General features: G+C 48.0%; 1 protein-coding gene across 1 annotated transcript in view; it reads left to right on the forward strand.

The window, feature by feature from the left end:
* Nucleotides 1–13,215, forward strand: part of Pard6g (par-6 family cell polarity regulator gamma) — a 103,699-nt gene extending 90,484 nt beyond the window's left edge. Inside the window, exon 3 of the mRNA XM_004662626.2 lies at nucleotides 10,346–13,215. Coding sequence (XP_004662683.1) covers nucleotides 10,346–11,202 — 857 coding nt within the window. The 3' untranslated portion in view covers nucleotides 11,203–13,215. The remainder of the gene's footprint in view (nucleotides 1–10,345) is intronic.
* The last annotated feature ends 478 nt before the right edge of the window (nucleotides 13,216–13,693 follow it).

The following is a 13,693-nucleotide window of genomic DNA, read 5'->3' on the forward strand; positions in this document are numbered from 1 at the left end:
TTATCACAGGGATTCACCTTAAGAAAATAATCTGAGAGATACACAATGCAAGGTGGCTGCCTCATCATCATGTTGAGATCAAAACTGAAATTGAACTAAATGTCTAACATTAGGGTGGGTTAAAGAAATTCAGAAAATGGGGCGGGAGAGATGGCTTAGCAGTTAGGACACTTGCCTTCAAAGCCAAAGGACCCAGGTTCGATTCCCTAGGACCCATGTAAACCAGATGTACAAGAGGGTACACATGTCTGGAGTTCGACTGCAGCTGCTGAAGGCCCTGGAATGCCCATTCTCTCCCTCCCTCCCTCCCTTCTTCCCTCTCTCTCTCTCTCTAACATAAACTAAACCAAACTAAAATAAGGGCTGGGTACGATGGTGCACATCTTTGATCTCAACATTTGGGATGCAGAGTTCGGAGCCACCCTAAGAGTACATAATGAATTCCAGGTCAGCCTGAGCTAGAATGAAACCCTACCTCGAAAACCCAAAATAAATCAATAAATAAATAGTTCTTTAAAGAAGAATTGTGTTAATGGGCTGGAGAGATGGCTTAGTGGTTAAGGCACTTGCCTGCAAAGCCTAAGGACTCAGGTTTGATTCCCCAGAACCCATGTAAGCCAGATTTACAAGGTGGTACATGCATCTGGAGTTTGTTTGCAGTGGTTGGAGGCCCTGACATGCCCATTCTCTTATTTTCCTCTCTCTCTTTCTCTTGTTTCTCTCCAATAAATGTGTTTAAATTCTGTGGGGCTGAAGGGATGGCTTAGTAGTTTACAGATGCTTGCCTGTAAAGCAAAAGGATTCAGGTTCAATTTCACAGGACCTACGTTAGCCAGATGCACAAGGGGGGGGGGCGCATGCATCTGGAGTTCGTTTGCAGTGGCTGGAGGCCCTGGCGTGCCCATTTTCTCTCTCCCCATCTTTCTCTGTCAAATAAATAAATAAAAATAATATTTTAAAATGTGTTAGGGCTGGGCATGTTGGCATACGCTTTTAGTCTTAGCACTCAGGAGGCGGAGGTAGGAGGATCCTTATGAATTCAAGGTCACCCTGAGATGACATAGTGAATTCTAGGTCAGCTTGAGCTAAAGTGAAACCCTACTTAGAAAAGCAAACAAACAAAACATAAATAAAATGTGTTAGGGCTAGAGGCTGGAGAGATTGCTCAGTGGTTACAAGGCTCTTACTTGCCAAGTCTGATGGCCTGGTTCAATCCCCAGGACCCACGTAAAGTCAGACATACATAGGGGCATATGTATCTGAAGTTTGTGTGCAGAGTCAGGAGGGTCTTAAAATGTGCATACTCTCTCTCTCCCCACCCCTCACACACACACACAAGTAAATGAACAAAAATATGAAAAAAATGTGTTATTCGAAACAACCATAGCTAAGACAAGCAATTGTAGGGAAGATAGATCATGAGCCCGGTGACATGGCCAAGAGCATGGGACAGACCAGGTATGAGCTCCGCCTCCAGCCTCATCCTCCTTCCCTGTCCCAGGATGTCCCCACACCTGCTTCTCAGGGCTTCAAGAGTGAGCTGACAGTGAGCACACATGCTCAGCACTAGCATGTAGCAGAGTCCCATCAAAGTTGACGGAGGACTGGGAGCCGTCACGAAGCACACACCATGTAAAGGCTAGGCCTCCTGTGGCCAGGGCTCTGCCTCAGCCACTGTCATCTTGAATGAGTATCTGGGTTCAAAGTTCAGAGCAGTGGACACCAAAGCCCCTTCCTCACTCATTAGTCAATGTGGATTCTTCGTGTCCCCGGCACGGGAGACCTGCAAACACATGCTCAGGCTGCTGCTCTCTGGGAGACTTGTTTACGCAGAATGAACAAAGGACAGAGCTGATGTCATCCGCTGTTCTGACTGAAGGTCCCCAGAATGGGGGCCCGGCCACTGCTCCTGATGGACGATGAAAAGCTGTGTCTTGTTTTGTTTCCGTTTTCCCTGGAGATGGAGACACTGAGGCTACAATCCTCCTCCACAGCGGGGAAGTACTGGAAAGCATCCCAGGATCTCATGATCCTGTGGGCAGTGAGCTCTGCCGGGAAGCAAAAGGAAGGGCGTGGGGCCGATGGTCCCGCCTCACCTGTGGTGGGGGCCAGAGCAGCAGTTGCAGAGCCTGTGTCCTGGCCAGGAACCTCCCCAGTAGCTTACAAACAGCCTGTCCAGACATGCGGGTGCTCCGGAGTCCAGGAGGGGTTGATGAGTGATGGCTGCAGACATCTGTGGCAGTGGAGGCTGAGGTGATCAGGTGAGGCTTGGCCAAAGGGCCCGTGTGCCAGTACACTTCTCAGCAGCTGAGCACCCCAGAAGGATGCTACCTGACTACCAGGCTACCGGCGGTTGGCTAGCTAGGTTTCATGGCACGGGCCCTGGGTGGCTCACTGCCAGAGCTGCAACTTCACTGCCATCCATCCGTGTATGTGGCATCAGCGAGCTAGCCTCTCCAGGTTTTCCATCGGTGGCCGTGATATGCAGCAGTAACTGGAAGTGGACCTTGACCCACACCCTAATGTCTGGTGGGAAGCGAAGAAGGCCTTGACGCCCAGACTTCCACCAGGCCCTGTCTAACGCTAACCAACTCACAAGTTCCAGGATCCAAGTGCCTGTCTCCCTAGAGCTCCCCCCTTAAGCTCATTCATTCTCACCGTTTCTGTGGGCCACTGTCTTATACTGAACCTCAAAAATTGTCCCATTGCTCAACACGTGAAGCCCAAAAGTCAGTGCCTTTAGACTTACTAAAACTTAAAAAAAAAAAAAATTGTTTTGTTTATGAGGTAGGTTTCATTCTAGCCCAGGCTGACCTGGAACTCACTACATAGTCTCAGGGTGGCCTTGAACTCACAGTGATCCTCCTGCCTCTGCCTCCCAAGGGCTGGGATTAAAGGCATGCACCACCACGCCCAACTCCACTTTTTTTTTTTTTTTTTTTTTTGAGGCAGGGTTTCATTCCAGCTCAGGCTAACCTGGAATTCACTATGTAGTCTCAGGGTGGCCTCAAACTCATGGTGATCCTCCTACCTCTGCCTCCCGAGGGCTGGGATTAAAGGCGTGCGCCACCACACCCAGCTTCACCTTCCTCTTCTTGCCCTTTGCCAGAGTCCATGCAAGCAGGTTCAGTCCAGGAGGACGGCCCCAAAGTCCTGAAGGTTCTTCCTCACTGGGAGGCCTTTGTCAAGCTCAGGGAGAGGTTTAAACCTCCTCAAACACATGCATGATATACACTTGGGAGGCAGAGGTAGGAGGATCACTGTGAGTTCGAGGCCACCCTGAGACTAGAGTTCTAGGTCACCCTGGGCTAGAGTGACACCCCGCTTCAAAAAAAGTTATTGAATGGGAGCTGGAGAGATGGCTTAGTGGTTAAGGCATTTGCTGGCAGTCAAAAGATCCAGGTTCAGTTCCCCAGTACCTGTGTAAAGCCAGATGTACAAGGTGGCTCATGCGTCTGGAGTTCATTTGCAGTGGCTGGAGGCCCTGGTGCATGCTTGCTCTCTCCCCCTCCCTCCCTCCCTCCCTCCCTCCCTCTCTCTCTCTCTCTGTGGGTCTGTCTGCCCCTTTCTCTCTGTTGCAGTCCGGTTCACATTGCTGGTAGAAATCACCCAACCAAGAGCAGCTTCTGGGAAAAAGAGGTTTATTTTGGCTTACAGGCTCGAGGGGAAGCTCCACGATGCCAGGGGAAAACGATGGCATGAGCCGAGGGTGGACATCACCCCCTGGCCAACATAAGGTGGACCACAGCAACAGGAGGGTGTGCCAAACACTGGCATGGGGAAACTGGCTATAAAGCCCATAAGCCTGCCCCCAACAATACACTCCCTCTAGGAGGCATTAATTCCCAAATATCCATCAGCTGGGAACCTAACATTCAGAACACCTAAGTTTATGGGGGACACCTGACTCAAACTACCACACCTTCTCCAAGAAATAAATAAATAAAAATTTAAAATTATTAAAAAGAAAATATTTTAATATCTGCTTTGCCACTAGAGCTAACTTTATAGGGCCAAACTTCTATTTTTCTCTTATTGGGACATCTTAAAACAAAAGTAAAAAAAGGGGGGGCTGGAGAGATGGCTTAGTGGTTGAACACTTATGTGTGAAGCCTAAGGACCCCAGTTCGAGGCTGGATTCCTCAGGACCCACATGAGCCAGATGCACAAGGGGGCACGTGCATCTGGAGTTTGTTTGCAGTGGCTGGAGGGCCCTGGTATACCCATTTTCTCTCTCTTTCTCTCTCTGTCGCTCTCAAATAAATAATTAAAAATAAAGCAAAATTTTTTTAAAGTAAAAAAAATAGAAAATATCAAGCAAAACAGGATATTGGAGATATTCACCTAAAAATGAAATTCTTATAAATGTTTACTTGGTGGTAAATAGAAGGTTTAACATACTACGTGGTGAAAAAGCTGTGACATTTTTGTTCTTTTTTAAAAGGACATTTATTTTAGAAACCAAGGTTGGAATTTTAGGAATGGGCCATTCTTTAGGGAAAAAACATTATTTTTAAACTAGTTTGGAATTTTTTTACTAATAAAGCCCATGTGTGATGGTTTTTGTTTAAAAAGAGATGTTCCAGCCTGGCAGTCTTTGAGCCCCAGCACACCTTGCTCTCACGCTGCAAGCAGGAATTGGTCGGGTGTGGTGGCACATGCCTTTGATGCCAGCACTCGGGAGGCAGAGGTAGGAGGATCGCATTTAGTTTGAGGCCACCCTGAGATGCCATAGTGAATGCCAGGTCAGCCTGGGCTAGAGTGTGACCATACCTCGAAAAGCAAAATAAAACAAAATAACAAACAGGAATGGCGTGTTCTCTCCGCTGCTAGCTCACTGGGAGACACGGTGGTTGGGTCCACCCATAGCACAGCCCTCGGGTGCTAGGAAAGTAGATTCTGGCAAAGCTGGCACTTGGTCCACTTCTCCAAGAGCATGACTCTTTACCTCTTGCCTAACAGCTAGCGGCTACCACCTCCTCGCCGTTTACCAGTCATAGACACAGTGACTACCTTGGCTTCCAAACCCTTGTTACTCGGGAAGGGGCCATAAACCTGAGCACAGCCACTCTTAAGAGCATTGGTGCTTTACCTGGTCTGGGGGCTCAGAAACCCGCTGGGCTGGTCTGTAAGCCTGGCCGCCGAGAAGCACAATGACAACGCGGAGTCTGCTCCGTGAGAGCTCCCTCTGGGTCACATCCCCTCCAGTCCAGCCTCTCACTCCATGTCCCCACAAAGAGCAGCATCAGAGCATCTGGGACAAGCCACCACCTACACAAGACTGTTCTCAGGGCTGGCTTGAGGAGGGGAGGTCAGGGTGTCCCGGTGGCTACTCCCCTCCCCTTAGTAAGTTCTCCTCCCAGTGCCCCTAGTTTAACCTGTGGAAGCAGTAAAGTGACCTGTTGCCCAGCCAACTTCTGGCCTTCCCGGGGCTTCCACCCAGGATCTGCTCACCCAGTACACGCTGCCAGGAGCACCAGCTCCAGGCGTGTTGTCCTAAGATGTCACGCACAGTCTGCGCCACTGTGAATGCACCCGATCTTGTCAGCAGCAGTGTGCAGAGATGTCTTGTCCCCAGCCTCATGAGCATCCTGCACAAGTTACACAGAACCCCACGCTTGAGATCTGCACCACAGGGCCTTTAGTGGGAGTATGGGTCCCTGAGGTCCCCCTTAAGCTCATTCATTTTTCACTGTTTCTGTGGCCCATTGTCTTATGCTGAATGTCAAGAATTGTCCCGTTGCTCAACACATGAAACCCAAAAGTCAGTACCTTTAGACTTATTAAAACTTTAAAAAAAAATTTTTTTTTTTTTTGAGGTAGGGTTTCACTCTAGCCCAGGCTGACCTGGAATTCACTATGTAGTCTCTACCTCCTGAGTGCCGGGTTTAAAGGCATGCACACCACCATGCCCAGCATTTTTAAAAATATTTTTTAGTTTATTCATTTATTTATTTGCAAGCAGAGGCATAGAGAGAAGAGAGACAGATAGAGAATGGGCATGCCAGGGCCTCCAGCCACTGCAACAAACTCCAGATGCATGTGACGCTTTGTGCATCTAGCTTTATGTGGTTACTGGGGAATCAAACTCCAATTGTTAGGTTAGGCATTGTAGATAAGAGCCTCAACTGCTAATCCCAGCCTTTTTTTTTTTTTTTTTTTTTTTAGATAGGGTCTTGTCTAGCCAAGGCTGACCTGGAATTCACTATAGAGTCTCAAGTGCTCCTCCTACCTCTGCCTCCCGAGTGCTGGAATTAAAGGCATGAGCCACCATGCCCAGCTTGCTAAAACTTTTGAAATAAACACAGTAGCTGAAGACATGGCTAAGCAGTTAAAGGTACTTGTTTGCAAAGCCTGATGGCCTGGGTTCCATCCCCCCAGTACCCACATAAAAGCCAGGTGCACAAAGTGGCACATGGATCTGGTGTTTGCAGTGGCAAGAGGCCCTTAGACACCCATTCTCTCTCTCTCTGTGTCCTTGTAAATAAAATAAAATATTAAAGAAAAAACATGGGAGCTGGAAACAAAAGGTCAAGGCCAGAGTGATCAGGATAGGTAGGATATTAGGGTCTTCTAGCAAGATAAAATCCAAAACTTAAGGGACCTGTTTTTGAGGTCTTATTGTTTACAATTGCAGAGTCCCTTAACAAAAGAGGTCCTGGAGCTCTCATTCTCTCCCTCCCTCTCTCTCTGCAAATTATTTATTTATTATTTAAGAGAGGGGGGAGAGAAAGAGAATGGGCACACTAGGGCCTCTAGCCACTGCAAACGAACTCCAGATGCATGTGCCACCTTGTGTATCTGGCTTACATGGGTATTGGGTAATTAAACCTGGGTCCTTAGGCTTTGCAGGCAAGTGCCTTAATCACTAAGCCATCTCTCTAGCCCCCTAAAAATATTTTTCATTTATTTATTTGCAAACAGAGAGAGACAGAGAGAATGAGAATGGGCAGGCTTGGGCCTCCAGCCATTGCAGGTAAATTCCTGATGCATGCACCACTTTGTGCATCTGCTTTATGTGGGTACTAGGGAATCAAACCCAGGTCATTAGGCCTTGCAGGCAAGCACCTTCACTGGAGAACCATCTCTCCAGCCTAATTTAAAAAAAAAATTTTTTTTCCAAGGTAGGGTCTCATTATAGCCAAGGCTACGTAATCTCAGGGTGGTGTCAAACTCACAGAGATCCACCTACCTCTGCCTCCAGAGTGCTGAGATTAAAGGTGTGCCCCACCATGCCCAGCCAAAAAAAAAAAAATATATATATATATATATATATATACACACACACACACACACACACATACATACATACATACACACACACACACACACACACACACACACACACATATTTTTTTCGAGGTAGGGTCTCGCTGTAGCCCAGGCTGACCTGGAATTCACTATGGAGTCTCAAGGTGGCCTCAAACTCACGGTGATCCTCCTACCTCTGCCTCCCGAGTTCTGGGATTAAAGGCGTGCCCCACCACACCCAGCTAAAATATTTTTTAAAACAAAGAAAATGTATCCATTAGTTATAGATTCTTGAAATTTAGTATCAATTTTGTGAGCATAATTTCATGTTTAGACCAAAACGTGGCCATAGGTAAGGCTGAGTGAGGACTAGCTAGAGTTTAGTAAAATTTGCAAGTCCATGGCCTTCCACCCATCTTGCACTGCGCTCACACCCTCCTTCTCCATGTCCAAGGTCTTGCCTTCCTGGTACCTGGGCTTCCCCGCAGCAGCTTGACACAGCCTAGGTGTAGTGTCTTCATGTCATAGATGCCCGTGTTTGTGGAGGGGCCAGTGGCAGACTTCCACTGTATTCTATGCAAAGGAGCTCAACTGAGGAATTCAGTCGCTTGCAGAAAACCGTTGCTTGGGTTCTTCCAGAAACCTACTCCCTAGCCTCTGGCTCCGTGAGAGATTCAGGGTGTCCCTAAAGGAGTCAAGCTTGTGCTGTCTGCGGGGCTGGGTGGGCTCCTGGCTCCAAGGCCTATTATCTTCTGCAGGTTGATGACCGGTTATTTCTCAAGGCTTAACCACTCGGGTGCAACCATCTTGTTACCACCTGGTTTCTGACCATGGCAGAGCGTCTTTCTTTCTAGCCCTGAGTGGCCAAGTGCTTGCTCTTGCTCACGACCTTCTGAAGGGTTCCGGGAGGACAGGGTCTCGGCTGCACAGGCATTTCCCCTTCTTGGGCCCTGAAACCTTGAGGTTGCTCGCTTTGGCTCTGCCCCTGGCATCAGCCCTTTTAAATTCTGGTTTCTTCTCCTCAGGGTCTGACTTCTGGGCTTTTCCTTACTAGCCCCCTTCCAAAATGGGAGACAAGCCATTGTCCTAATTTTTAGGAAAATTCTCTTGCCGACTTACATAGTATTTCCAACTTGCTCTCCTCCTCTTCTCTTACCCAGTTACCCAGCTTCCCCCGCCTGTGGTCTGTTTCTTTTTACTCCATTGTTCTTTGTCTTTTCCAGCCACATAAGAAGACCAGGGTCGGCATCAAGACAGCCGGGGATAGGAGGGGTGGGGACTGGCCACTTCTCTGTGTCCTGCCAAGGGGGGGCATGGGTCTGAAAAACGGTCAGTCCTTGAAGGGAGGGGTTTGGAGGAGAAATGACTTCCGGGCCAGGCTTTTGTTGGCAAAGGAAGGTGCCAGTCTCCCAGTCCATGCAGAGCACACCATGAGGCACGGACTCCACGGGACCAGTGCTCAGAACACGGACACATGTGTGTCCAGGGAGGTGGGCCGTGGGGATTGAGTCCTTTGATCTGAGCCCAGAAGTGCTTTCTTGTACAGCCTCGTGTCATAAATAAAAGGCTTCATATAAAAATAAATGTAACATAAGATGTTTTTCTGACCTGAGAAAATGTTCTCTTCAGCGTTTCCATTTTTACAAGTTTGACTGTAGACCAAGCTCCTCAGCAGCGCCCTGGATGGTTAGTTTAACGACTCCAACCTGTTTTATCTTGCAGTAACGCATCAGAGCAGGGTCACAGCTCCACTGGCACAAGGCCCCATCTCATCGGTCACTGACCAGAAACAGGCAGAAGTGATTCCCTAAGAAACCCCTTCAATTACACCGAGCCTTAACGTTCTGGTTACAGCTGTGGTACGACACGCAGACACACAGACACACACACACACACACACACACGCACAGTGTCTGTCTTCCTGGGCATTAGCCTAACACAGAGCTAGTTCTCGGCCCCACAGTCAGAACAGAAGGACGACTATGAGGAGCCATTTAGGGATTAGTTGGGTAAAGTTTAAGAAGCTCTCTAGTCAGTCTCTGTGCGAGCTCCCTTACTGGGGTTTAACCCAGGTTTTCTGCTCATGCCAGCCTGCGAGACACTTAAATTCTGTTAGTTCTGTTTGTTGCAGACTCTTCCACCTCGTACTCTCTCAACAGTCACTTTGGTTACCTGTGGGCCAGTTTGGAGATGTCTTTGTGAAGTTAGTTTTTAAAAATTATTTTATTTTATTTATTTATTTTTGTTTATTTTTATTTATTTGAAAGCCACAGGCAGAAAGAAAGGGGGGGAGAATGAGAGAGAGAGAGAATGGGGGCGCCAGGGCCTCTAGCCACTGCAAACGAACTCCAGATGCCTGCGCCCCCTTGTGCATGTGGCTAACATGGGTTGTGGGGAATCGAGCCTGGAATGGGGTTCTCCTCAGGTTTCACAGGCAAGCGCCTAACCACGAAGCCATCCTCCCAGCCCAATTTTTTTTTTTTTAATCTGTTTATTTGAGGTAGTGTCTCGCTCTAGTCCAGGCTGGAATTCACTATGTAGTCTCAGGGTGGCCTTGAACTCACAGTGATCTTCCTACCTCTACCTCTCCAGTGCTTGTATCAAAAGCATAGACCGGGCATGGTGGCATATGCCTCCCAGCACTCAGGAGGCAGAGGTAGGAGGATTGCCATGAGCTTGAGGCCAGCCTGAGACTATGTAGTGAATTCCAAGTCAGCCTGAGTTAGAGTGAAACCCTACCTTGAAAAACCAAAACAAAAAGGAAAAAGTGAAAAAAAAGCATAGGCCACCATGCCCAGCTGTAGAATTAATTTTAAGGAGGTTACCATGTTTGTACCTGGGGCCTACTCAGTTACCTGGGTGCCACTGGGCACAGTGAAGCAATTTATAAGTCCCTTCGGTGTTTCTGCCCAGCAAGTTTCAGTCGCAGAAGTCATACTCAGGGGAAGGTAGTTGGGAGGAAGCAGTGGTTAAGTGCTAATGTCTGCCAGGACGGTGGCTCCAGGCTTCCTGGTACGTAGTCTATGGTTTTTACTTCCGCTCATCCCTGTATGTGACACGCACTTCTCATTGTCCCCTCTCTGGACTGTTTCAGAAGAGGCAGACCATTACAGCTTTGGGACAGGCACCCTGTCAAGGAAGAAGAAGGTGCTGGTGACACTGAGGGACGAGGGTCTACGTCGGCGCGCCCACCTGGACATCAGCATGCCCCACGACTTCCGCCCAGTGTCCTCCATCATCGATGTGGACATCCTCCCCGAGACGCACCGCCGCGTGAGGCTGTACAGACATGGCTGCGAAAAGCCACTGGGTTTCTACATCCGAGATGGCACCAGCGTGCGGGTGACCCCCCACGGGCTGGAGAAGGTGCCGGGCATCTTCATTTCTCGCATGGTACCTGGGGGCCTCGCCGAGAGCACCGGGTTGCTGGCTGTGAATGATGAAGTCCTGGAGGTGAACGGGATCGAAGTGGCTGGAAAGACGCTGGATCAGGTCACAGACATGATGATCGCCAACAGCCACAACCTCATCGTCACCGTCAAGCCTGCCAACCAGAGGAACAACGTGGTCCGCAGCAGCCGCACGTCCAGCAGCTCTGTCCAGTCCACAGACAGTGCCGCCAGCCACCACAGCGTGCCACCTGCACACGTCCTGCAGAACTTCCACTCCGAGGAGATGGAGAGCGATGAGGAAGCTGACATTGTCATCGAGGGGGCTCTGGAGCCTCAACACATTCCCAAGACACAGGGCGTGCCGCCAGGGAGTGTCTCAAGGGCCAACGGCACCAGCCTGGCCCACAGGCTGCACAGGGACCTGGCCCTGCATGGCTCCGGGCGGGACAGCAACGGCAGCATCCACAAACTTCTCAGCTCCCTCAAGTCGGACCCCCGCCACAGCCTGGTCCTCCCCCAGGGAGGGGTGGAGGAGCACGGGCCAGCCATCACACTCTAGGGCTCCGGTCACTCGCTCGGGCTGAGTGAGGTTCAGTGAGACTGCGTCAGCAGGACCTTTGAGGGGAGTCTACATGGGTAGTGACTCCGGAAGTCCAGTTTTCAAAGGGATATATTTTAAATTTTTTATTCCTGTCTTAAAATAAGGAAAGGATTTGTGTACTTCATCCTCTCTCTCGCTTTCTCTCTCTCTCTCTCTCTCTTTTTTTTTTTTTTCTCATTAACTTCCACAACCCTATTCTTTATTTCAATGTTTGGACAGGAATACTGGCTATTTCTTTTATAGGATTTCTCCACTGAACTTAAAAGATTCACAAATGCGCACACACTGCCAGACCTGAGCGCAGGTCTCAGCACCCTTTCAAAGTGGCAGAAAAGGTCTTAAGTGCAGAGAATATTTAAAAGTTGTTTTTTAACTAAAAATACTTCATTTTTAGGGAAAAAAAATTCTAAATGGTAAAATTCATGTTTTTAACTTAATTCATGCAAAAAAAAAAAAAAAAACCACCCTGTGATGTCTGAGTTCTCAGCTGACCCACAGCGTGACTAGACAAGAAGGCAGGAGCTGTCTCACAGCAGGCGCACCCATGCCTATGACAGGTGCCATCACGGAGGGAAAAGTTCAGTTTTCACAGTGTTTGAGGCCAGTTCAAAATGTCTGGTGGCCATTACCCAAGAACAAACGGGCACAGATGCCCTGCGTCCAAGGTGCTGCCCCAGCCGTCGGCAGTGGGCAGTCACTGCCTGCCGCCCAGAAGCAGTGTAGAAAGCCAGCCGCGCTGCTGGAAGGCGAGGCTCCAGTGATGCCTTGTGGGATTTAAAGCCAGTGTTTTCTTTGGGACACATCGGCCTTTTCTCGGGTCACCTGACTCTAGGTCAGTTTTGAAGAAGTCTTCAGTAAAAACGAGAGGTGCCTCAGCAGTTGGATGGAAGCACGTTGTTAGCTTTGCTTTTAAAGCCGGTTCTTTTGATAAGACAAGATTAGATCATGCGTACATCCATCCCTAGAGTCGTGGGATAGTGGCAGGAATTCTTCTAAGTACAATAAGTCATGTGGAACCTAATAGTTTCTGACAAATAGCAAATTGTCACTTTCCTTTGATCTTCTTAGAGGTTTACTCTTGTTTGACCCAATTAAATTTTATATGAAGTGGTTTTTTTTTTTTTTCCTGTTTGGGTACAGTGTCGGGGAGAAAATGTTACTTTTACACATTAAGAACAAACTGACCAAATGAATCCTTCGCTGTAAATACAGATAAAAGTATTTTTCAAACTTAACAGGTGGTGAGGCCCCGCCTCCACCTGCTGCCCTTGTGGTTTAGCACCACCTGCTGGTCAGTGACAGAACTGTCTTGATTTTGTGAATGTCTTAGTGGAGAACAGTGCTTCTCAACATTAATCCAGAATTCATTAAGTGAAAAGATAATTATTTTCCTTTGGAGAACTATTTATTGGACTCAAATAGCTTTTTCTGAGTCATTGTTTCCCTCGGCCTGTGTTGACTACTTGTTCCTGAGCACTAGGCAAGGGAAGGGGGCAAGATGCTCCCCAGAAGTCTCAGTGAGGGTCCAGACTCAAGACCCATGGGTTCTGAGAAGCCTATGGAGAATGTCATGTTGTGCTGCAGTTGTGGAAACGTTTTTATTTTTACTAAAACAAGCACTACAGAACCAAAACTTTGAGGTTCAGTGATTAGCACAAAGAAATGACTGATAAGTTATTGCTGAGTGTTGCCTATTGAGTAACTGGATCTGCTACCAAGAAGAAAAGTTATATTTCTTACCATGTTTTAAGTTGTTCAGCAAATGTGAATCCATTTTTTAAAGGAAAAAGATGTGCGTGGGGATTATTGAGAACTTTGTGGGCTTCTGCCTGTGAGAGAATTACAAGCTGCTTGGAGCAGCTGCTTGGAGTGTATTTTTCTACCCAGATCTATCCTTCTGCCATTTTTCTTTTTCTGTTTTATATATCAGAGAATAAAAACTTTTTGTTTTTCTTTTGAGTTAACAAATTACTGACGTGTTTTGGTTGTGTTCTGAATAAGGGGAGTGTGTTGGTGCAAGTGGAAAGATGACCTGACCAACTCAGAAGGGACTGACTGGCATTTGCCAAGTCTGGTTACATGCTGTATTTTTTTTTCACTTCAGCCTCACACATTCTCTGTAAGTGTTATTCTTACCATTTTACACATGCAAAAACAGACCCACACTGCCAGGCGTGGTGGCACACGCCTTTAATCCCAGCACTTGGGAAGCAGAAGTAGGTGGCTCGCCATGAGTTCGAGGCCACCCTGAGACTCCATAATTCCAGGTCAGCCTGGACTAGACTGAGACCCTACCTCAAAAAACCAAATAAATAAATGAATGAATAAAGGACCCACACTGAATGATGGTCAAGAACCCCCCTTTGAAGTCCTCTTGAGAAAGTTTTCCTGAGTACTTTTACAGCCCTCCCTACAATTTACCGATTTGCGTGATGTCATTGTTGTAGTT

Source organism: Jaculus jaculus, chromosome 2 (assembly GCF_020740685.1).
Source record: "Jaculus jaculus isolate mJacJac1 chromosome 2, mJacJac1.mat.Y.cur, whole genome shotgun sequence".
Lineage (NCBI taxonomy): Eukaryota > Metazoa > Chordata > Mammalia > Rodentia > Dipodidae > Jaculus > Jaculus jaculus.